At 43.7% G+C, this 25,679-nt stretch overlaps 1 protein-coding gene across 17 annotated transcripts in view; it reads left to right on the top strand.

Moving 5' to 3' along the window:
* Window positions 1-25,679, top strand: part of FHIP1A (FHF complex subunit HOOK interacting protein 1A) — a 277,537-nt gene that overhangs the window by 193,147 nt on the left and 58,711 nt on the right. For 16 of the 17 annotated variants that reach the window (XM_073805506.1, XM_073805502.1, XM_073805511.1 and 13 more), the window contains one exon: window positions 497-583. The exons of the other annotated variant lie outside the window; for it this stretch is intronic. In XM_073805506.1, the coding sequence (XP_073661607.1) occupies window positions 497-583 (87 nt within the window). The remainder of the gene's footprint in view (window positions 1-496; window positions 584-25,679) is intronic. 17 annotated transcript variants of the gene reach the window in all.

The raw sequence follows: 25,679 nt of genomic DNA, 5'->3' as shown, positions 1-25,679 counted from the left end.
GAAAAAAATTTCTAAATACTTTCTTCCCCAATATAAATGATTATCAGAAAATGCATTTTCAAAATGAGAATTTTTTTTCTGCTACCAAAATGAATGTTTTTAATTGTCTGTTTTGACAGTTCTTATTATTTTTTTAATTAGTCACAGGTTGAGATAGGCCATAGAGGAAGTTATGGAGCAAAAATTATACTTTCCAGTTTGTCAACTTTAATTTATGAGTTCCTATACATAATCAGTCTATTTATTATTGTTTTTTCAGATAGAAACTTAAAATTACCCGTTTTAAAATTTGAAAGTCCAGGCTGTTTATAATGGGATAAACCATCTGGAAAAATTACATGTTGGTTTGAAGTCTGCGTTTTTCTTTAACCGTGGAATAAATGGCCAAAATTTGGATTTCCTTCTTGAATTCAGGATGTACACAGAAATGGTTGATTTTAAGAAGACCTAAAGATTGCGCTCCTTATCTTTTTCATGACTGCCGTTTCTCTCTTAGGTGGCTCACCCCTTGATTCGTAATCAGCTCGTCAATTATATTTACAATGGATTCTTGGTACCAGTCTTGGCTCCAGCTCTCCATAAGGTCAGTGATTGGCTGATGTAATCTTCTACCTGTTTCTAGTACAACTGATGGAAACTGAGGAAGATGAACACAGTGTAATTGACTTGATGGCGACTTTAGCCTTATTTTCCTTCTCATTCCATCCATATTCCTTACCAGTATCAATTACAGGTCTTAATGACGGCAACAGCTTAAGTCTGATGGGATCCATTTGATGTCATAGAACAGGACATTGTGAATGTCCAGTAAGGGAGTCTAAACAAGCATTGGCAACTGGATTGGCTCTTGTGTCTACTTGAGTTCATAGGTAGTGGCTACTTGGAACTCTCTGTGAAGCTGTCCTCTGAGCTTAAGAGGTCTGTCATAGAGAGTGTGAGACTTCCTGTGGACATGGAGAGGGGCACTGGTGGCACTAGTGCCCTGGAGCTGCCATCTACTTAACAGAACATAGTTTTTTATTATAACAGCTTTGTGACAGCAAAAATTAAAGCGAAGCCAAGTGAAGGTCCCATCAAAGGTTGGCTGTCTCATTAGCATCACTCTGAATTCCTTATGACGCTCTCATTGCATGGAATAAATCAACTGATATCTTTTCTATTGTGAGCTATCAGGAGACATCGTGGACCTAGCATTCTAATTTTAAGGAGTTTTCTTTTTTCACTAAGTAAAGACACATATACAGTACTTAGTTCAGAGGATCCTTGTCAAGTTATTGGCATTGACAGCCCTGGCAGGGAGAGAAGCAAGGGACAACGTATCACGTGCCTTCTGATGGAATGCCCACCTTTGTATATCTGGACGTTCCACTTCCATGGGCTCACGTTTTATAGAAACTAAGAACACCTGATCATGGCAACTTGGAAGCCTGGCTGTGGTGATGATGGGAGTTCTTGTTTAGAGCAGCAGGTCTTGGTGGAAGATGTTCACCTCTTATCATTTAGTGCCTTTTGAGCACAGTAGTAATATTTTGCCAAACAAACAGGGTACTTGGTCTGACTAGGATTTTTGTGTTACTTCTGGGTTCAGGAGGTAATCTTGGTTGTGATTTCAACATATTGAGGGTTCCAGGTTATTTCACTGGTTTATGGGAACCAAGTCTTTGAAATTAAATTTGTCTTGGGAAATATGGGACACATCTCTGGAAAATAGAAACCTTGTATTTGTTTCTACCTTGTCGTTCTGTTAGTACCTTGCTGTTCTGGAGGAGGGGAGGGTGTCTGAAGGTCTCTAAGCCCCTGCATGGAGGAATTTTCCTTTATGGGGGAATAGAATGGTGCCCTGGAAATTCTTTGACAGTAATTATCCACATACTCTCTCGTGCATTCAGACTTTCTTCCTCATTTATTCCCATCCTTTTTCTCATTGACCAGCTGATATAAAATTATTTCCCAAGTCAGTATTATAATAGTGATAATTGTAATTATTATTTGTCCAGGACATTTTATGTTATTATAATTAGCATACCTTAATGTTACAAATATTAGTGATAACTCTTTATCTACAATTGAGGATGAGATCCGCCTCAGAGAGCTGTTAGGAGGCTCTGACTGGTCTCTGAGTACTTCTTCATAGCACTCACCACGAGTGGAATTAACTCATTCCATGTGCAGGACCTTGTGTAATGTCTCCACAGTGCTCTGCCTGCTTCTTGAGGGTAAGCCGCACACCCGTTTTGTCGCCTGGGGAATCTCCAGTGCTGAGCACAGTCCCTTAGACCTGGGAGTTGAATAAACAGCACAAGTATGGAATGATGTTTGTTAAAGTGCTGGGCAGAGTGTTGGCACTCAGTACATTCCCAGACAGTGGTTCCTAGAGAAAAATAACAGCACCTACATGTGTTCACGAACATTGTTCTCAGTTATGCCCACAATTAAAATATGAGATTGAAAAATCATGAAGTTGTTAATACATGCTTATTGGGGGAAAAACAGTCAATACTGAATATATAAAATACTAATATATAAAATACTAATACTAAGCTAGGTTTGAATTTCCCATCCCTAATAATCTTCCTTAACTTTTACCCATTGCAGACCATTTCTCCCAGGGCTATTTAGCGACTAGGGAGAATATTTCCTTCCTAATTTATTTCGCTCCCTGCTTTTCATCTTCCATTGTTTGTGTTTTTATCACTTAGAATGAGGAGGTTTAGGACGAAGCAGGGCAGAGGAGGAAGGTGAACGGCCTCTCCGCTGACTCTCAGCTCCCTACGTGGCTGATGAAGAGAAGAGCCTCTTGTGAGCGGCACGACAGGGGCTCAGGGCGGAGGAGGGAAGTGCAGGGCTGGGTGTTTCTGAGGAGCTCCCAGGGGGAGCAGACACACCGTGTGTCCTCGCCTTTGACCCGGGAAGGGACACCCGGAAGTCTCAGGGCTACTGGAGCGGCTCCGGTCCACATTTCTCATATTCAGTGTCCCTTGCCTTGAGGCTTATTTAATACCCTCCATAAATTTCCTTTGTGGACTATCTCAGCTCCCAATTTACATCTAACATTTTAGTTGCCTGCAATCAATGGAGGCAGTTTGCAGGGGTGTCTCATAAATAGTATAGGTAAATTCAGGTTTAAAATTTTTCCCACATCACAGTCAATACTCATAAACAATATTTCCACAGAATTTCTTAACCAGAGATGAAGTCGTAACAAAGGGTTGAGGGCAGTAAAAGGTGGGCGTGGAGCTTTGACAAGTGAAGATCGTCTCCACCTTTCTTCTCCCCTCTCTGGAGTCGTGTATCGTCACCCTGCCTCCGCACGGGTCCTGCTCGGTGCCGTCTTCATCCCGCGCTGGGGGATGGCCGTTTATTCTTCTGTGTTGGTGCAAAGGAGTATCTGGTTTGTTTGTTTTTTTTAAAGGGCTGCATAGTTTAGCGTGGCTATATAGGCCCACAATCCCTTATTCACACTCAGACATTCAAAAAGCTCTGAAAACTGAATGTTTTTAATAATTCATATGGCAGTGCAGTCTAACCTTTGCTGAGCTCCTTTGGTGGCAAACCCATACCTGCACTGTCTCTAGGCTATTTATTTTTATACCACTTGTTTTAATATTTGTATGTTTCGTGGAGGACACAGTACAGTAAGTCCCCTACATACGAACCTGCAAGTTGCGAATTTTCAAAGATGCAAATGTGCGTTTGCGTGTCCAATCACGTAAGTTGGTTCACGTGTCTGGCATACTTTTCAAGGTACTGTACTGTAAAATTAAAAATGTTTTATTTTTTGTGTTTGTTTTTTATGTATTATTCGTGTGAGAAGTATTATAAACCTATTATAGTACAGTACTAATTAGCCGATTGTGTTAGTTGGGTACCTAGGCTAACTTTGTTGGACTTACGGACAAATTGGACTTATGAATGTGCTCTCGGAACAGAACTTGTTCATATGTAGGGGACTTGCTGTATTAATGTATTTGATTGTAGAGTTTTGCGCCAGACCTGCTGGGTTTGTTATGTCAGCTATGGCAGATGTACATATTACTTCCTGAAAAGTTTTGAATTCCAAAATGCACATGGTCTCCAGGTTTTGGACAAGGGATTGAGAACCTACTTTGGACATCTGGGGAAGGATACATTTCTGGAGATAGGTGAAAATCATACTTTGTAAAAGTCTTATTAAAGAAAATGATACCGTGTTAATATAGATCATTTAGGAATTAGATCCAGCCATACATACAGACATCCCGTTGCATTGGGTTGGACAAAAAGTTCATTTCGGGTTTTCCTGTAAGATGTTATGGAAAACCCTAAATGAACTTTTTGGCCAACCCAATATAAGACTGGTTATTTATGACCTTAGATTCATGGGACCGCCCTTATTCAGCAAAAGCTAGTTCTACTGTCTTTATATGTTTAACATCAAAGCTCAGTTTTCAAGGCTGAATATTTATTGGGATGGTTGTATTAGTCTGGGTCCTCAGAGGAGAGGATGCCAAGGTAGGATTAAATGTGCAAGGATTTTATTAGGGGAAGTGCTTGTGAGAGAGAAAATAGGAAGCAAGGTGGGGAAGGCTGGGGGAGCTGTCAGACTGCAATGCAAACCTGACCCCGGGTGAAGGGAGGGGGGAGAGGTTGGCCAGAGTGTCCGAGACTTCTGTGCAGTGTGAGAAAGGCCTTCAGAGGAGGCCTGCGTCTCCCAGAACAGTTCTGCCTTAGCATCCCTAGGTAGAAGCTGCCAGTCTGTGCACTGAAACAGTGTCACTGTCATGTTTTATTGTTCCTGGTAGTCGCAGAGCCCACCCACTTTCAAGGGGAGAGGACATAGACCCCACATCTTGATGATAGGAATGTCAAAGAATTTGTGGCCATATTCTGGGCAGGTTTACCACGGTCACCACCCTGAGACCGAATTTGTGCATAAAGGGTCCGAGAGCTATATGCAGAGACCCCCAGATAAGAACCAGGAACCTTAGACGTGGGTCACAGCCAATCTGGGAGGGAGTCAGGGGAATAAATAGCCAAACTTCACTCTCCTCCCTGCCTCCGATCTCCTGCTGGACTCCACTGGGTGAACCAGATGGAATCCAGGTGGCAAGGGAATCGTGGAGAAAATTGGTGCATACAGGTGAATTGGGGCTCAGAGCAGGGTGGAAAAGATGAAGAGTGGGTATGCATGGGCAAGTGGAAGCCATCAGCACATGTCTGTACTCGCTTCAGCATTGTAGAGTGTTCATCAGCAGTGAGAGATGGCAGCTGTAAGAGCGTGTTTGGGTTTAGTGCTTAAGTAACTTGCGGCTTAAAATTGTCTAGAAACACATAAGAAAGTACAGTTTAGAGTTACCGCCTAAGACTGTATATTGATCCTTATCCTCTGGAACCTAAAACATAGTTAGACTTTAGTGTGACAGGCAGATATGCCAACAACATACGAGACATGAATAAACAGCAGAGCAATATCTCAAGCACAGGTAACCATCACCAAGTCAAGCTTATCATTACGTGGATTCACACAGAGGCAGGGTGTGTGGTGGAAGAGTTCTAGACCATGAGTCAGAAGATCTGGGTTCTAATCCCGGCTCTTGTATGTACTGCTGTGTGACCTTGTGCAAAGCTTTTAACCTCTCTGAGTCTCATTTTCCTCTGCTGCACAGTGGAGATAGTAACACTCCTCTTGCCTCAAACATGAGAGCATTCTTTTTTTTTAACATCTTTATTGGAGTATAATTGCTTTACAATGGTGTGTTAGTTTCTGCTGTATAACAAAGTGAATCAGCCATATGTATACATATATCCCCATATCTCTTCCCTCTTGCGTCTCCCTCCCACCCTCCCTATCCCACCCCTCTAGGTGGTCACAAAGCACTGAGCTGATCTCCCTGTGCTATGTGGCTGCTTCCCACTAGCTATCTGTTTTATATTTGGTAGTGTATATATGTCCATGCCACTCTCTCACTTCGTCCCAGTTTACCCTTCCCCCTCCCCGTGTCCTCAAGTCCATTCCATGAGAGCATTCTGAAAGCAGTATACTGTCACACACAAAGGTATTATGGTACTCACTCCAGGACAGAGTCTGCCATCTCATATGCAGGCAGAGGGTAATATCGTGTGTTCAAAGACCACTTGGTGAGTGTGCGCTGGGTGCAAAACATGTGATCAGACCCTGTGGGGAGATGGAGGTGACTGAAAACCCCTCTCATCTCCATGGAGCTTGTGATCTGGGACCCAGGAGACGGACAGGCCAACCACAAACTCCAAACAAGATGGACTAAGATAAGTGCCGTGACAGAGAAAGCAGCAGGGGCGGGTGGGTGAGGGGTGCGCTGTGACACGGAGTGGGTGATGAGGGAGAGTGACTGGGTGCTGACCCATGAAGGTGAGCATCTGGGGAAGGACATCTGGGGACAGAGCGCTGGCAGGACCCAAGGCTCGGAGGCTGTGTTTGGATACACTACACCCGGAGTGTGGCTGTGCAGGGGAGGCCCAGGAGGATGGGGGCTGGGCAAAGGCCCTACCCTGACTCCCAGGGCAGGTGAGCTCTTACGTCCATAGCAAGGAGTTTCAGTGCAGGGGGCTTCCGATGGTGAGGGGCTCAGGGACAGTCCGATGGGGACAAAGTTAGGTCGGCGGGTGCACTGGCATTTTGGGAAGCATGGTGGGGAACTGAAAAATCAGAAAGGAAGGACTTTCAAGAGAAGTGAAGGGTTGAGGGGAAGGGGCTGGAGAAAGTAGGGATGCAGGGAGTAAAGGTTCCAAGGAGAAGAGGTGGTCCCGATCACCAAGCATCAGATCCTCCGAAGTACCTGAGAGAGCAGACTGCCGCTCCCTGGGTACCACCGCCAGCGTTCCTCTCGCCATATCATTAAATGCACTTTAAACATTTGTTTAAAATATTGGGATTTTAAAGAATCGCTTTACTTACAAACCTGAGGCTTCTGACTCCTGGACCAGAGTTGCCTGCTTTCCCTCTGACCTCCACCCTCCAGACTCTGCTGTTCTCCTTCAGAGTCTGTCTGACCTCTCTCCTTTCCTGCCCTACGTGTGGGTGTGCCCAGGGCTTGGGCTCTGCTGATCAACCACCAGCTGGATCCCTTAGCCTGAGTTACCTGCCATGCCCTCAGACGTAGAATATCACAAGCAACACTCATATTCTCTTCCGGGCCACCTGAGCGCAGCCTCTGCACCATTCCTTTGTGTGAATGACATCATTTCCCCTAGTTACCTGGTCTAGAAACCTTGATTATTCTTGAATCTCTTCTCATGCTCCCCCCTGCTACAAGGCCAGCCTTTTCCCATAAGGTTCTTTAGTCTGATCCTTTTTGTTTCTTCTCCCAACAGTGTCCATGTAGGTCACCCTCTGTACATACCTCGACCACACCTTGACATGGGTCTCATTGCTACGACTTCTTTCTTCAGGTTGTTGCACCCATAGCTGCTGGATTAAGTTTTCTAAACACATCTTTAAATGCACCACCTTCCTCTGAAACCTTGAGTGGCTCATTTCCTAGGTCTCCTCAGTGTGCACGCTGCTCCAGGGCCCCCCTCCTACCCGCCTCGTTCTTACGTCGGGGCCTCTCCTGTACTTAGTCTGTTCCCTTCGCTTGTTCTTCTCCTGTCGGGTCTTACTGTCTCTTCAAGGGGCAGCCTAAATCCCACTCCTGCCTGCAGCTGTCCCTGACTTTGGGGCTCTAGGCTGTCTCTTGTCTAGAATCTGTAGCTCAGTGTCTGTCAGTGGTCATTGCACACTGAGCATGTGCTACTGTCTCTTGTTCAGCATATTCTTGGCATTTGACTCTGTTTCCCCACCTCTATCTGAAACCCTTGGAATAGTCTCTATCTGCATTTCCCAAACAGTGTGCCAAGGAACCCTGGGCTTCTTGGTGGGAGAACTCAGTGAAAAGTGCCTACATTTATGAGGGAAATACAGTGACACCTGTTGGACACCACGTGAATTAACTAACTTGAAATAAGCCAGTTTCTGCATTAAATATACATTCCTTTCAATATGGGCATACTTTCTGCAAAACTGAGTTTTTGTTGGGTGCTGTGCTTAAAAGCAAGTATCCCATGAAAATCCACGTGGAACAGGGTGGGAGGTTGGCAGTGTCCAGTCTGATTCTGAGGTTCGAGTGCCCAACAGGAGTTAAGTTGTTAGGACCTAACCACATAGTAAGTTGTTTGGACTTAAATCCATAATAGATGGGATGGTTGGGTATTTCTTTTGGCTTAGGGGTGCTGTGAAAAATTACTGATATACTGAAGGTGCCAGAGACTGAGAAAATTTCAGAACCTCTGGTTTGTGTTGTATGTTTTTTGGTGCCTCTATAGCGGGGTTTGGCAACTACGACCTGTGGGCCAGGTCTGGCCTGTGGCCTGTTTTTCTGTATCCTGAATGTTAAGAATGGATTTTACATCCATCTACAGATGAATGATTAGACAAAAACATGGTATATACATACAATGGAATATTATTCAGCTTTAAAAAGGAAGGAGATTCTGGTACGTGCTACATCATGGATGAACCTTGAGGACATTATGCTAAGTGAAATAAGCCAGTCATAAAAGACAAATACTGTATGATTCCACTTCCATGAGGTATCTAGAACACTTAAATTCATAGACACAGATTAGAGTGGTGGTTGCCAGGGGCTGGGGGAGGGGAGGATGGGGAGTTGTCTAATGGGTAGAGAGTTTCAGCTTTGTTAGACGGAAGGAGTTCTGGAGGTGGATGGTGGTGTTGGTTTCACAACAATATGAATGTGCTTAATACCACTGAACCATACACTTTAAAAAGGTTAGAATGGCAAATTTTATATTATGTGTAGTTCACCACAATTTTTAAAAAGAATTTTTTTACGCTTTTCCAAGATTTTTTTTAAAGGAGTATATGACAGAGACTGTATGTAAATTGTGAAATCTAAAATATTTCCTTTCTGGCCCTTTACAGAAAAAGTTTGCTGATCCTGGCAATAGGGGGTAGCGTGGTGTCCTGGACATTTTAGGTGATCAATAAATGTTTGAGGAGGATGATAATAGTAGAAGAAAGTCTCCAGGTAGAGAGAGATGCCGCCCCCCACCCCCCTTTCTTTTTTTTTTTTTTTGAACGTAGTGGTCAGGCTGAGGAGCCACAGACAAGCCCAGAAGTGGAGCAGGCTGATTGGCTTTGTCTCCAGCTTAGAGGAATCCTTGTCCAGACTGTCGATTAGGGGCCCTGGGCTGGCGGGAGACCGGTGCATGGTTGGCAGTAGCAGCCAAAGATGGCTTCAGTGCTGCCCTGGCCCCAGCAAGGTTACAGGAGGGGGCGGAGTTGCATACAGAGCGTGCTGGGCTCTGTCATATTATTTCTGTCAAGTTTCTTGTAAACTAGGATGTTCTGTTTTGTGGGTTATTTTGGCTCCTTTATTTGGAAACTGTGAGGGAATTAGGGCAGAAGTTTGGGGCTCTCTGTGGTGGTTGGAGGTGGAGACCTTGAGGGGAGTATGCTGAAATAAAGGATGGATGGAAGGAAAATTAATGACAGCAGCTCACAGGCGCTAGGTGCAATACCCATGGCCTCAAAGAAAGCCCGTACCTTTGGATTTTGCGGAGAGCAGCCAGCAGTGTTTCATTCAGCAAATTATTCCATACACATGCACTTGGAAAAACAGAAGCAAAAAACCCACCAGAAACACTGATTTTTCCACCATCTCTTGCGTGCTGAAACCATGTTTGCACAATGTATACGGGTAGACTAGTTTCAGCCATTTCCTTAAAGGCATGCCTGTGTGCTGGCTTCTTATAAGCCACTGTGGAGCCCATTTGTTTTATATTTTTTTATTTTTATTTTCTTTTTTTTTTCCTTCCCCCTCCCCATATCCTCAAGTCCATTCTCTAGTAGGTCTGTGTCTTTATTCCCGTCTTACTCCTAGGTTCTTCATGACATTTTTTTTTCTTAGATTCCATATATATGTTAGCATATGGTATTTGTTTTTCTCTTTCTGACTTACTTCACTCTGTATGACAGACTCTAGGTCCATCCACCTCATTACAAATAACTCAATTTCGTTTCATTTTATGGCTAATATTCCATTGTATATATGTGGCCCATTTGTTTTAGAATCTCATCTTCCAAACACACACATACATATTCATGATCTGTATCCTGTGAGCTCAATAATTCATGGCTTATTGACTTAGGCTGATGGATGGAAGTTTTTTGGGGACTAGAGAAGAAAAGATGGAAATTTTGAGAGGCTGGGAGCAGCCACACCTGTGAGTCTCCCACTTGCTCTTTGTGTGTCTGTGGGTGCAGTGGGCGGGGACCCCTTTAGAGCCCAGTGGGGCTCCCACTAGCCAGGGATGTTTTTGACTTTCATGCCCAGTGAAACTAGTGACTGAAGATTTTAAGAGCAATTGCGTGCCGTCTTCAAATTATCACCGTTAATGAGTGTTAATGAGCTATAATTGGGTGCTGAGTGTAGAGGAGGTTTACACTGGTCCCTTCTGCCGGTGTTTCAGTCTCCAGCGAGGAGTGGACGGAGCAGCCTGTCACTGAACTGTCACTTATATCCGTCCTTCTCCACGCATCTCTTGTCTGGGAGATGGTGGGGGGGCTCGGGGTGGCAAGAGCGTAGAGACAAGTCCCCTCCTTGCTCTTCTGGCAGACTTCCTGTTGCATTTTTGGGTGCCTAGCAGGTTGGTGCCCTTCATCACTCTGCTATCATCTTTGTCATCTCCAGAAGACAAATACCATGACGTTTTATGTCTGGTTTCCAATAATGCTGTAAAATTTCTTCGATCAGGTCATTCCCCTTTCAGTGGGAAATTGGAAGAAGGAGGAAATTAGGATGCCATCTTGGCCCTGGAAATTTGAGATTTTATCTTTCAAATCTGGTGGTTCTTTGCTAAATCTTTTATAGTTTTCCGTTGAGTCATGGAGCTCTACACTAGACTCCAGCTCTGGGGTGAACCGTACTGAAAACTGTAGAGGGATCATATTTTGGTCTCTCCCTTTCCTATCTCTATTTATGCATTTCAACAATTTGCTTTTTTTTTTTTTTTTCTTTTTTTTCGGTACGTGGGCCTCTCACTGCTGTGGGCTCACCCATTGTGGAGCACAGGCTCCGGATGCGCAGGCTCAGCGGCCGTGGCTCACGGGCCTAGCCGCTCCGCAGCATGTGGGATCCTCCCAGACCGGGGCACGAACCCGCATCCCCTGCATCGGCAGGCGGGCTCTCAACCACTGTGCCACCAGGGAAGCCCAACAATTTGCTTTTTAAAATGCATTCTCTACATTATTGACCCAACCTCTGCAATCACTGAAGGCTCCCAAATGCTGTCCTGCTCTTTTTTCTGCTAGCTCCTTATCTTCTTCCTGCAGTGATGTTGAAGTGTCCTTGTTCATATGGAACTTTGTTTCTCACCGTGCCTGGAGTAAACGAGTTACTTGGAATGATTCTCTTCTCCACTGTGCTGAAAGCATAGCTATGTGCCCACCTGGGCCCACAGATGCTGGTCTGTGTGAGGGGAAGGGCTCTCAGGCGTGTCCTGGTGAAATGAGGTTATTCCTCTTGGAAGCTGCTGCCGTGGCCTCACAGCCTCTGAGGCGGCTCCAGCGGGCTCCAGGGCATGGAGGGGTCCCTCCAGGGCCAGCTGGCAGCGGGGGCAGCCGTGCACTGTGATGTGTGAGCTCAGCAGGAAGGCTTGGGGCACCTGGTGCCACCTCAAGCTCATATATAGCGTTGTGGTTCCTGTCCGATGCTGGGGATCCAGGGGTGACTGAGGATCTGGGATGGCGGGGACAGAGCCCAAGCAATCATTCTGTCTCCTGTTACCCTGGACTCCACAGGAGAGTTCTGTGGAAACAGAGGGGCCAGATGTGACTATCGCTGTCGTCCATCAGTAAGGGCAGTCGAATGAGATAATTAAAAGGCCCAGTCCTGTCGTGGGCCTGCAGCTATGTGACACTGTTAAACTTGGATTGAAAAAAATCATATTAAGCGGGCCAGGTTGAGACAGCCTAAATTAATAATTGCTATTTCCAACGAGACCCAGCTACTAAACAGACATAGAAGATTTCAGTGACAGTTATAAGAGGCTTTGACTTGGAAGTACTTGATTTATTAATTGAAAACTGAAAGTATGTGCAATCTAATACCTTCTATTAATGCATTATATTTGGTTAATACAATTCGGGGAAGCAATCTAGCTTAACGTTGCGAGAAATGGCTTTTGAGATTGACCTTAGTTGGAATTCTGGCTCTTGGCTATTTAACTAGCAGTGCCTTGTGGCAAGTGCCGTCATGTGTGTATATGTGTCACCTGCGGGTAATAACACCTACCTTATTGGGTTCCTGTGAGGAATAAACGAGATGCCGCATTGAGCGAGCTTATTGTCTCTGGCACTCAGTACTAAATACATATTACCTATTAACTTAACCAGCTGGGTCTCTAAATGAGACATCCCTCCCATGGCACTGTATGTTCCTGGACGGTGAGTTGTGTTTTTTTTTTTTTTTTACCATCTTTAGTACTATCGTGTTTTGATTTTAGATAATATGCTTATTGTTCCTTAGCAGATTTTTACATTATTTCATAGACAGCATGACTTTGGGTTTACTCTGCCCTTATTTCCCTCAGAATGTGATGTCAATTCAGTTGTTCATAGAGTTATTTCCCACTTTGTTCTAATTCTCAGTGTCAGAGGTTCTCAAACGTAAATGTGCGAAAACAGTTCCCTGGGAACTTCTTACATGTAAACTCCCGAGGGCTGGGTGTTAGGATTTCATGGGTGAGGCTGAGGCCCAGGAGTTCACACTTTAGCCAACACCCAGGTGCTCCAAGGGCCACACTCGGGTGATCACACCGATCTGTGACCTTCTGCTGGCCCTTTGGCTGTTTATGCTTTTTTATTGAAGTAGGATTTGGAAGACATGGGTTCTAGTTTTTTTTTTTTTTTTTTTTTTGCGGTACTTGGGCCTCTCACTGTTGTGGCCTCTCCCGTTGCGGAGCACAGGCTCCGGATGCGCAGGCTCAGCGGCCATGGCTCACGGGCCCAGCTGCTCTGCGGCATGTGGGATCTTCCCGGAACGGGGCACGAACCCGTGTCCCCTGCATCAGCAGGCGGACTCTCAACCACTGCGCCACCAGGGAAGCCCGGGTTCTAGTTTTATGTGTGATTGCAAGGATCTTAACTCACTTAAGGATTTAGTTTTTTCATGTGTAGTAATCCCACCCTGTCAGCTTCCCAAGACTGTGGGGAACATCAGACAAGAAGGTAGATAACAACAGTCTGGGAAGCCGTGAAGACTCTTCCAAGTGAGCAAGGTGTTAAAATGGGGATGAGGTTCTGCTCTGCCCGGTCTGGAGCTGTTTTAGCCAGCAAGGCAGATGTGAAAATAGTTTGCATAATTTAAAGACTTAGTAGTCATAATATGTAAAGGTTGAGTAGTGAAAGAAGATTGTTGGGTTCTAGGAATGTGTTTCTGCCCCTGATGTGTGCATAGTGTTTGATTGAGGGAAGTACCTCTCATTGTTCAGGATGCTGGGCAAGTGCTACGACTCATCACCCTGAAATCAGCTCCGCACTCCTGTGTGATGCTGTTAAGATATGCAAACAGTGATGTCAATACCATAAAAACTCCTTTCAAATGGAAATGCTGTCAGCTTGGCAGTGGGAATACTGGCCACTCACTGATGTCATGTGTATCCCAGAATATTACAGGGCATCGCCTTTCCACTGCCGACCTGGTCTTACCAGGTGCTTTGGTGCTGTGGGCAGAAGGGAAAAGGAGGTTGTAACTGGAGGTTACACAATAAAGAGGAGATGGGCAGATTTTCTCGGGTTGACTGTAACCATTATTACTTTTTCACTTCTCATACTGTATGTTAAGTGGAAAGATGACATGTACAGATATTTAGATCCATACACAAGTATTCTTTTCTCTTTATCAATATATAGAAAAGCCTAAGAGAGTCCATTGTTTATCCCAGAGCTATCACTTGTGGACCAACTGTGGAACAAGATGATATGTCTAGTATTTATTGTGGAAAGCATCTGAGAATGTGGCAGTAGATTATAATAGAAGCTATTGGAACATTCACCTCTTTTTTTTTTATCCTAAACAAAATCTTGTAATTAATATCTAAGGTCTTGCACTAAGTTTCCAGCCCGCTTTAAACGCTGTATCTTTGGATATTTTGTAGACATGGAGGTTCCAGGTAAGGCACGTGGTGTGTGTGCAGCCAGGGCCTGGGCATATTGTTATATGAATGAAAATCTAAACATTTCCCTCCATTTTGCATGTTCACAGAACAAATAGTGAACTAACCGGCCATAGGATTCATGATGTCATCACCTTGGTGTTGACAGCTTCATGGTGTCTTGGGGGCATCCTTGTCTCTACACTGCCGTATCTAATGCTGTGCCAAAACAAATAAAAACAAAAACCAAATAATACTGGCCTGAGTAAACAGACTGAAAATAGAGAGCAAAGAGGAGGGCAGATTTATTCATTCATTGACACAAACCTAGATGTAGTGGTATCCAGTGAATAAGGTCTTTGCAAAGGGTTTAATACGATGTGGATTTGAGAGTCAGGCCGCCAGGGTCGATACCTCAGCTCTGCCACTTGCTGGCTGTGTGCCCTTGGGCAGAACCTTTAACCTCTCTGAGCCATTTTCCTCATTTCCATTTGTAAAATGGGGGTGATAATAATAGTGCCTACCTTATAGGATTTGTGAGGATTGAATGGCATTAAAATGATGCCTGGCACAGAGTGCTATGTATGCGTTAACTCTATTGTAACGATTTCTGTATTTACTATGTACTTGTTGGAAAATCATAATTTTAGATGACCCAGCAGTGCTTTCATTGATCTGTAATACTATACTGTAATACTACTATTATTATTATCTGTATTGACATGGCATTTGGCACATTGCCAGGAGGAAATGGGCAGAGAACTGTAGACATCAAGGTACTGGAGAAATAACTTGGACGTAGACTTGGTAGAGCCCGACTCTGAATCTTCCCCAGGCCATTCCCAGTGTCTTCCTCGTGCTCTCTCCATAGACCCTCTTCTCCAGCTCCCCTGGGCCATTTGCTATACACTGAGTGCGAATTAGCCTTCTAGTTACAAGCCTGTGCTTATGCTTCCCTCTACTTGAGCGGCCTTTCTCCTGAGACTATACTTACCCCAATCCTTCTCCTCCTCCAGGATCCTGACCATATGCCACCTTCTGGAAGTCTTCGTGATCAAGCCAGAAGTAGGCAATCACTCCTCACTTCTTAGAGTTTGGCTGGTATCACTCACGTGGCACTTCAAGATCCCCTCGTACGATCATTATGGGTTTAATGTCTTACCTGTGCTCTCAGGAGGTAGATGCCATGAGCGTAGAGACCATACATGTGTATTTATTCATCTCTTCATTGAGCAAGTATTGTGGCAGCATACCTAGCACACTGCGTTGTGCATAATAGGTATTGTACTGTTTTCTGAATAAGAGTGAATGTGTGAACATGGATGTGGTGAGCAGGTGCGGCGGGGGTGTGTGTGGAGCAAATATGAGGGAGTGAGGAGAAAGCTGAAGAGAGATGGGATGGTTTAGAGCTGTCGTGGTCGCGTCAGTTTGATGAACTGGTGTTTCGCTGACGGCGGGCGGCATGGAGTGGAAGACAAGTGAGGAACTTGTGGGAAGGGGTGTTGAGGATTGGCTAGAGGTGACTTTTGCTGAAAGAGAGACAATGCTTATTTGTTGTGGAGGTCCAGAAGGGAAATGACCAGATTTGAGACAGATATTGCTGGGAAAATGTAAAGGAAGACATAGATATTTTACAGAAAGAAGCAGAAGGAAAATGAACAAAAAATATATTGAAGAATCAGTGATGGCTCTAAGATTCATGTCTGAAACGTGCTCTCCACATCTTCGTATAATGAAATTATACGAAGTGGGCGAACTTTTCCGTATTGTTTTTGGCTTTAGTTGCCTATGAGATATCAAGTTTAAAATATTTGACAGTATATGGTTGCCATGGTTAGTTATCAAGACATCAAAATATCTGGGTAAGATGTGTGATATTTATATTTGTGTTAAATGCTTTAACAGAACCAGTAGATTTAGCTGTGCAGTTTTTCCTAGAACTTGAAGTTTAGAACTTTAAAGTCCACTGGATTTCAGTTTCATTGGGGAGCTATGTGTGGACCGGGGTGTGTGTGTTTCTCATCTGTGTCCATGTCCTTATTCCCTGACAGTGGTGGCCCGATGCTTGGCACCCAGTAGGCACTCATCTAATAGATATTTTTCAGTAAAGGAATTAATAACATCTCAGTTTTTCAGTAAGTGAATTAATATCTAATTTACACAAATTTCAGATTGGATGGATTTCATGAAACATATCCTTTGTGTTTAAAGTTCTTGCCACATCTAAAATGCAGAGATTGGATTGGAGATAAAAACGTAACGTGCTATGCACACTCATCGAATTTTAGCGCTAGACCTAATTCCAGAGTTGGTCTAGTCCCAGCTCCTCGTTTTTCAGATACCAACATTGAGGACTGGAGAGGTTAGGTGACTTGCTCAGGCTCACAGATCTGCTTACGGCCGAGCTTGGACTCAACCGAGATCTCCACATCTTGAGGCTTTGGTATCATCTCTTCCCATTACTCCCTTCAAAGTAAATCTTAGTTCCAGTGAGTCTTTCCATGGCGTTAAGTTAAATCCTGAGCTCCTAATGCAGAATTTAGAAAAATTCTCCTTATGCTTTTTTTAAAAATAATTTTTTAAAATTAATTAATTAATTTATTTTTGGCTGTGTTGGGTCTTCATTGCTGCACACGGGCTTTCTCTAGTTGCGGCGAGCAGGCACTACTCTTCGTTGTGGTGCGTGGGCTTCTCTTGTTGTGGAGCACGGGCTCTAGGCACGTGAGCTTCAGTAGTTGTGGCACTTGGGCTCAGTAGTTGTGCCTCGCAGGCTCTAGAGCGCAGGCTCAGTAGTTGTGACACGTGGGCTTAGTTGCTCCGTGGCATGTGGGATCTTCCTGGACCAGGGCTCGAACCCGTGTCCCCTGCATTGGCAGGCGGATTCTTAACCACTGCATCACCAGGGAAGCCCCTCCTTATGCTTTTTTTAGTTGCAAAATAGAAAGATTCTCAGACAGCAAGTACCCTTCCCATGCAGCCTACTGTGCAGTGCAGGGGCTGCTTAGGTGCGCCCATAGTAAATTTTTAATGTCCTGCTTGAGTTTGTCCTCCTGGTAAGTCTGTTCCAAAAGGAGAGCTTGCACCATCTAGTGGATCTAAGAAGAGGCTCTTGGGTTTAATTTTTTGGTGGCCCTGTTTTAAAAAGAAGAAAGGAGCTATTTTTTACTTAATTAATCTGCAGATTCTCACATGGAACCCTTTGTTCGTATCATGAGAGTGAGGGTGGAAGCCCAGAATGATGGTAGGGTCCCTTTGTACCTCACCGTGCTCACAACATGGCATGTTCATGAGCAGGCTCTTTTAATGATGAAAGGAAGGTAAGGAATTGGGTAGTATATCAACCTATTTTTGCAACCAGGGCTTGGATCCTTTTACTCATTAATTCAGAACAGTAACTCTTCTGTAATGGGTCTTCCTGTAATAGTTGGGAATTGGTCAAATCCTGCTGTTATTCCTGGGAAATCCACTAGTACTCATTTGGGCAATTACCTTTTTCAATAATGCACAGTATTCTTCTACCCAGTTGGATAAATGAAGTTTTGGGAAGCTTCCAAATTATTCTTTTGTTTCCTTCAATAGAGATTTAAATCTTTTCTCAAGGTCTGCAAAATACTTATCTCATGTGATCGGTGGCAGAAGATGGTGTCTGTCAAGCAGGGTAACTGGATGACTGAGTGGGCAACACAGGGCGGGATCTCATCACTGACTTTGCCCTGAGATCCGAAATGCTCATTACCTTCTAGGCCTGAGTTTTCTTTGGAAAGAATATGATTGGTCATCTTTATATTTACAGACTACTGTTCCGTGAAAACCAGGCTTCTTTCTTTCTTTTTTTTATTTTTGTTACTCCAGCAGCTGAAATACAATATCTTAAATACTTCTTTATCACCTGTGCAGTGTAGGCATCCTTTGTGATAGTGGTTCTCACCTTGGCGCACATCGGAATCAACAAAGGAAGCCTGGCCCCACCCCTGGAGAGTCTGATTTACCTGGATCCAGGTGGGATGTGAGCATGGGTAAGTTTGAAAAGCTCCCCAGGTGATTCTGACATGGAGCCAGGGTTCGGAACCACTGCTGTATGATATCCTTGAAAGCGTGTTGTGAATCATGGGATTCCAAATCCAGTTTGAATACTGGAGATCCATATTTGAAAACCAGTATTCTCTTTGGGACCAGAAGTGGTACTGTATTGTGACTGGAGTAATGAAGTCATCATTGTGTGACTCACATCTCTAGCTGGTGCTCATGGACTCAGTCCTGGTGTACGATCTGGGTCCGAGGAACCGGAGTACTTGCAGGGTAGGCAGGAGCAGGCCAGAAGGGAATGCTTTTGTGAGTGGCAGTTTGACGTATTCTTATACTTGTCCTTTGCTGAGGGCATTGACTCTATTGTTGGCATTTTGTCCCAGTGACAGTAGGAAAATTGGTGTCTCACATTCAATCTATTTTTTTCTCTTGTTGGCTTCATGATGAATTTCCCCTCTTTCTGTGGTGTCCGGGAATAAGGTGCTCAGAGAGCTCTTTGGAGAAACTGTTTTCTGGAATAAAGTCCTGCTCTGTCACTGGGCAGCTTGCTTCTGAGAAATGGAGCTGAATTGGTTGGAGGAGGGGTGTGGTGGTAAAAGGACAGGGATGGGTATAAATCCTCCAAAATGCCATCAATTGAACTCTTACAATGGGAAGCAGTGTCTTTGATCTTAATCAGTCCACATAGTTTATACAATTCAATTTCAAAGTATTTCTGCTGTGTTTCCAGAGGGCAGAGGATGAGAATGTCAAGGAATTGTTAGAATCCTTGTCTTGGCTTTTCCAAGACAATAGTATTGTGTAAAGAACATGAAATTTGGTATCGGGCAGACCTGGTCTCTCATGAATCTGATCTCTGCCACTTACTGTGTACTTTGGGGGGCAAGTTCGTGAGCCTCAATTTTCATATCTGTAAGATGAGAACCCCATCAACCTACCCGACAGGTGAATTAACTTAGGCAATGTATTTATGTGAAGCACCTAACACATTGCTTGGCACAGAACTGGGACTCCATAAATGGCAGCTGTTTCTGGAACTACTATTAATAATAGTAATAATTAATGATGGTAATAAGCAACGTTTTTCATCTCCTTTGGAAATGGTACCTGAGATAAGCAGCTTCGTGGTCCATGTGTCCAGTTGTCCTCCTGGTGGGCTGAGAATGGGGATGGTAAAGCAGTGTTGTTCACAGGGGTCCCAGCTGGGAAAGGTGTATTCAGAATTTTCATCCTCACATAACCCACATGTTATAATTTAGCCTCATCACATATTAATCCCTTAAAGTGTAGTTGCTCCCTAGAAGAGTCAATTTCACTGATCACTCATCTAGTGTATATTCTGCTTGTTTACCTCAGAGGGAATAGAACGTAGATTTTTATCTGAACAATGTAGAGTGGAGGTATAGCAGGGAAGAAGGGGAAAATGTGACTCGTGGGGATTAATATAAGACATACCTGGTGCCATGGTATTGCAGGAAGCGGGGGGACCCCTTCCAGGGCCTGAGAGTGGGCTCTTGTCTAACACTTGGAAATGAATTGTGTGAGGAGACACACGTACTGACAAAGCAAAAGACTTCATTGGGAAGGGGCGCCGGGGTGGAGAGCAGTAGGGTAAGGGAACCCAGGAGAACTGCTCTGCCACGTGGCTCGCAGTCTCAGGTTTTATGGTGATGGGGTGAGTTTCTGGGTTGTCTCTGGCCAATCATCTTGCTTGGCCCATACTTAGTCTGACTCAGGGTCCTTTCTGGTGGCACATACATCTCTCTCAGCCAAGATGGATTCTAGCTCGAAGGATTCTGGGAGGTTGGCAGGACGTATTATGGGCTGGTGTCTCCTGCCTCCTTCTGGCCCCTCCTGAATTCTCCCGGTTAGTTTCGGCAACAGCACCGTGTTCCTTATCGGGACCTCCTGTTGTGAGACAGCTTGTGCAAGTGGTTACCATCCTGCTTGGCCAAGGTGGGCAGTTTCGGTCAGCGGTTCCCTAACAATGGGGTGGTGTGGGCCTTGGACAGACAGAAAGGGTTTGACCATTGGGAAGCCGAGAAGAGGAGATGCCAGGATGCGGGACTGGTGAGGGCCCAAACACAGTGGCTATTTTGAATGGCTGTACCGAGTTCCCTGTTAGGACTGCCTGTGTGTTGCCGTAAGTTTGTCTTGGTACCACCTTGGTGATTTGCTGTAAGTTGGCAGTGTCTGGAGGACAGTGCGGTTTCATTGAAGCACTGGGCTTAGAGTCAAAAGCATTTCTATGAATCAGTATAAACTGGATCTGTGTAGCTGAGTGACCTGTGATGCAGTTTCAGAAAAGTCAGTAAAGTCAGTATAGTCTAATTTGGTATAAAGGGCTTTCTTTCCCATCTGGGTTCTGACAAGTTGAGAAAAAAGGAATGAGGCAGATAGAGGACCAAAATAGCACCTTTATTATCAGTAAAACTGATGCTGGAGAATAGGGTTTATATCTGTGGGTAAGATTTCCTGATACTGAGCCCCAGAATTAGACAGACTCTCCCAGACACAGAAAAGAATGAGTACTTCCTGCTGGCGGCCTGGCTCCCAGAAGAAAAGAGAGAGGAAGGGACAGGCTCAGCAAAATGACAAGTTACCTGCCACCCCCCCCCCCCCAGGTGAAGAGTAATAGAGGGAGGCAGAGCGAGTCCCGGAGCACCCTGCTAGGAGATCCTGTGTCGGGGAGGAAACTTTAGCATTGGAGACATCAGTTTTCTCTTTTGGGCCGATAAAAATCCAACCTTTCTAAATGCTAACAAATTTGCAAGTAGTAAATCATATTAAAAAAACAAATAGGGGTGGCTTAAATGTCCTTCCCATGCTCCAGAACCTATAATGGGTCCCTGTTACCTGCAGAAGATAATCCAGATTCCTTCACTTGTGTTTAGAAACCCCTCCTAATCTGACCCCTACCTACTGACCTAACTTTCCCCATGATTTTCTTTTTTTTTTTTAACATCTTTATTGGAGTATAATTGCTTTACAATGTTATATTAGTTTCTGCTGTATAACAAAGTGAATCAGCTATACATAGACATATATCCCCATATCCCCTCCCTCTTGCGTCTCCCTCCCACCCTCCCTATCCCACCCCTCTAGGTGGTCACAAAGCACCAAGCTGATCTCCCTGTGCTATGTGGCTGCTGCGCACTAGCTAGCTATTTTACATTTGGTAGTGTATATATGTCCATGCCACACTCTCACTTTGTCCCACCTTACCCTTCCCCCTCCCCATATCCTCAAGTCCATTCTCTACGTCTGCACCTTTATTCCTGTCCTGCCCCTAGGTTCTTCAGAACCTTTTTTTTTTTTTTAGATTCCATATATATGTGTTAGCATATGGTATTTGTTTTTCTCTTTCTGACTTACTTCACTCTGTATGACAGACTCTAGTTCCATCCACCTCACTACATATAACTCAATTTTGTTTCCTTTTATGGCTGAGTAATATTCCACTGTATATATGTGCCACATCTTCTTTATCCATTCATCTGTCGATGGACACTTAGGTTGCTTCCATGTCCTGGCTATTGTAAATAGAACTGCAATGAACATTGTGGTGCATGACTCTTTTTGAATTATGATTTTCTCAGGGTATATGCCCAGTAGTGGGATCGCTGGGTTGTATGGTAGTTCTATTTTTAGTTTTTTCAGAAACCTCCATACTGTTCTCCATAGTGGCTGTATCAGTTGACACTCCCACCAACAGTGCAAGAGTGTTCCCTTTTCTCCACACCCTCTCCAGCATTTATTGTTTGTAGACGTTTTGATGATGGCCATTCTGACTGGTGTGAGGTGATACCTCATTGTAGTTTTGATTTGCATTTCTCTAATGATTAGTGATATTGAGCTTCCTTTCATGTGTTTGTTGGCAATCTGTATATGTTCTTTGGAGAAATGTCTATTTAGGTTGTCTGCCCATTTTTGGATTGGGTTGTTTGTTTTTTTGATATTGAGCTGCATGAGCTGCTTGTAAATTTTGGAGATTAATCCTTTGTCAGTTGCTTCATTTGCAAATATTTTCTCCCATTCTGAGGGTTGTCTTTTCATCTTGTTTATGGTTTCCTTTGCTGTGCAAAAGCTTTGACGTTTCATTAGGTCCCATTTGTTTACTTTTGTTTTTATTTCCATTTCTCTAGGAGGTGGGTCAAAAAAGGATCTTGCTGTGATTTATGTCATAGAGTGTTCTGCCTATGTTTTCCTCTAAGAGTTCAATAGTGTCTGGCCTTACATTTAGGTCTTTAATCCATTTTGAGTTTATTTTTGTGTATGGTGTTAGGGAGTGTGCTAATTTCATTCTTTTACATGTAGCTGTCCAGTTTTTCCAGCATCACTTATTGAAGAGGCTGTCTTCTCTCCATTGTATATTCTTGCCTCCGTTATCAAAAATAAAGTGACCATAGGTGTGTGGGTGTATCTCTGGGCTTTCTATCCTGTTCCATTGATGTATATTTCTGTTTTTGTGCCAGTACCATAGTGTCTTGATTACTGTAGCTTTGTAGTATTGTCTGAAGTCAGGGAGCCTGATTCTTCCAGCTCCGTTTTTCTTTGACAAGATTGCTTTGGCCATTCGGAGTGTTTTGTGTTTCCATACAAATTGTGAAATTTTTTGTTCTAGTTCTGTGAAAAATGCCATTGGTAGTTTGATAGGGATTGCATTGAATCTGTAGATTGCTTTGGGTAGTAGAGTCATTTTCACAATGTTGATTCTTCCAATCCAAGAAATTGGTATATCTCTCCATCTGTTTGTATATCTTTAATTTCTTTCATCAGTGTCTTACAGTTTTCTGCATACAAGTCTTTTGTCTCCTTAGGTAGGTTTATTCCTAGGTATTTTATTCTTTTTGTTGCAATGTAACTGGGAGCATTTCCTTAGTTTCTCTTTCAGATTTTTCATCATTAGTGTATAGGAATGAAAGAGATTTCTGTGCATTAATTTTGTATCCTGCTACTTTACCAAATTCATTGATTAGCTCTAGTAGTTTTCTGGTAGTGTCTTTAGGATTCTCTGTGTATAGTATCATGTCATCTGCAAACAGTGACAGCTTTGCTTCTTCTTTTCTGATTTGCATTCCTTTTATTTCTTTTTCTTCTTTGATTGCTGTGGCTAAAACTTCCAAAACGATGTTGAATAATACTGGTGAGTGTGGACAACCTTTTCTCGTTCCTAATCTTAGAGGAAATGGTTTCAGTTTTTCACCATTGAGAACGATGTTGGCTGTGGGTTTGTCATATATGGCCTGTATTATGTTGAGGTAAGTTCCCTCTATGCCTACTTCCTGAGGGTTTTTATCATAAATGGGTGTTGAATTTTGTCGAAAGCTTTTTCTGCATCTATTGCGATGATCATATGGTTTTTCTCCTTCAGTTTGTTAATATGCTCTGTCACATTGCTTGATTTGCATATATTGAAGAATCCTTGCATTCCTGGGATAAACCCCACTTGATCATGGTGTGTGATCCTTTTAATGCGCTGTTGGATTCTGTTTGCTAGTATTTTGTTGAGGATTTTTGCACCTATGTTCATCAGTGATATTGGCCTGTAGTTTTCTTTCTTTGTGACATCTTTGTCTGGCATAAAGATCAGATCAGAAATAAATGAAAAAGAAATGAAGAAAACAATAGCAAAGATCAATAAATTAAAAGCTGGTTCTTTGGGAAGATAAACAGAATGATAAACCGTTAGCCAGACTCATGAAGAACAAACAGGAGAAGACTCAAATCAATAGAATTAGAAATGAGAAAGGAGACGTAACAACTGACACTGCAGAAATACAAACGATCATTAGAGATTACCACAAGCAGCTATATGCCAATAAAATGGGCAACCTGGAAGAAGTGGACAAATTCTTAGAAAAGCACAGCCTTCTGAGACTGAACCAGGAAGAAATAGAAAATATAAACAGACCAATCACCGGCACTGAAATTGAGACTGTGATTAAAAATCTTCCAATAGGGCTTCCCTGGTGGCGCAGTGGTTGAGAGTCCGCCTGCCAATGCAGGGGACGCGGGTTCGTGCCCCGGTCCGGGAAGATCCCACATGCCGCGGAGCGGCTGGGCCCGTGAGCCATGGCTGCTGAGCTTGTGCGTCCGGAGCCTGTGCTCCGCAACGAGAGAGGCCACAACAGTGAGAGGCCCGCGTACCGAAGGAAAAAAAAAAAATCTTCCAACAAACAAAAGCCCAGGACCAGATGGCTTCACAGGCGAATTCTATCAAACATTTAGAGAAGAGCTAACACCTATCCTTCTCAAACTCTTCCAAAATATAGCAGAGGGAGGAACACTCCAAACTCATTCTACGAGACCACCATCCCCATGATTTTCAAGTGCAAATCTGAAGTCAGAGCAGTGCCCTCATGGTCCTGTATGCTTATTACCATGTTCCTGCTAGATTATTCTTTCTACCACCTGTCTGTTTGTCCAGAATATGTTCATCTGTTAAATCCCAGTACAGTCCCCATATTGGTTACCACCTTGCACTTAAACACACACTGCTTTCTCTCATCCCTAAACTGCTGCTGTGCTTTTGACCACGGACCAGGCAGTCTAGCACTTGTCTCATCACGTGAATTTCACCAGCCAGCTGCTCTAAGTACCATGAGGGACAGGCTGTTTCTTATACTTCTTTTATGTACCCTCAGCTGCTAGTATATTGTACACATGAACAGCACTCAATAAATATGTAGTTGGTTAAAAAAATGTATCAAAAAACAGTGGCTAGCACCCTTAGCACTGCACTAGAATAGAGTTAGGTGTTTGTTATGCTGGAAGATAAAATTACCAAGACAAAGAACTGAAATTAGCTCTTGTTTCATGCCACTCACATGGAATCAAAGAATCTCAGATTTTGGGAACTGAGAGGAGAGATCATCTAATTCAAACCATCATTTTCCAGCTGAGAACACTAAGGCTTCTGATTGGAAAAGTTCAGTCCAGAGTCTGTGAGGAATAGAGCTTATTCCTCTATTTGTGAGAGGAATAGAGGATACGGAATAGATGCTTCAGTTCCTTAACATTATCTTATCCACAGAAGGTTGATGTGGCAGCTTTACATTTATATTATGCTGTCCTCGAAGTGTTCCAAAGTGCTTTTCTATTATGTTGTAGAGACTCACGTCTTTATGTTCTCACCAAAATCTGGGGAGAAAAGCGCTTTTCACAGAAGCTGTCACCACATCTCCTTGTTGACCTTCTTCGTTAACATATGGTAAACTTCCTACGCGAGATGACGCAGCAGGTCAGAGGCTCCATGCTTGGTGTACAGCCACAGCAGTTGATACGCCGAAGATTACTTGACTTGCCCAAGGTCCCCAGCTCCTAAAGGTTAAGGTGCAAGTGTTTTGTATTCCCACTGCAGTCCATGTCAACTACCTTTTGAAAATGCCCTTTTTCTTTCCTAAATTATTATCTCTAGATTCTGAGAATTCCAGCTTAGAAAGGAAGTACACTTTTGAATTCCTGCTCGGGAAAGAAAG

The sequence above is a fragment of the Tursiops truncatus genome, chromosome 5 (genome assembly GCF_011762595.2).
Source record: "Tursiops truncatus isolate mTurTru1 chromosome 5, mTurTru1.mat.Y, whole genome shotgun sequence".
NCBI classification, from domain to species: Eukaryota; Metazoa; Chordata; class Mammalia; order Artiodactyla; family Delphinidae; genus Tursiops; species Tursiops truncatus.
Note: the sequence above shows the minus strand (reverse complement) of the source record. Positions and strands in the feature narration are given on the sequence as shown.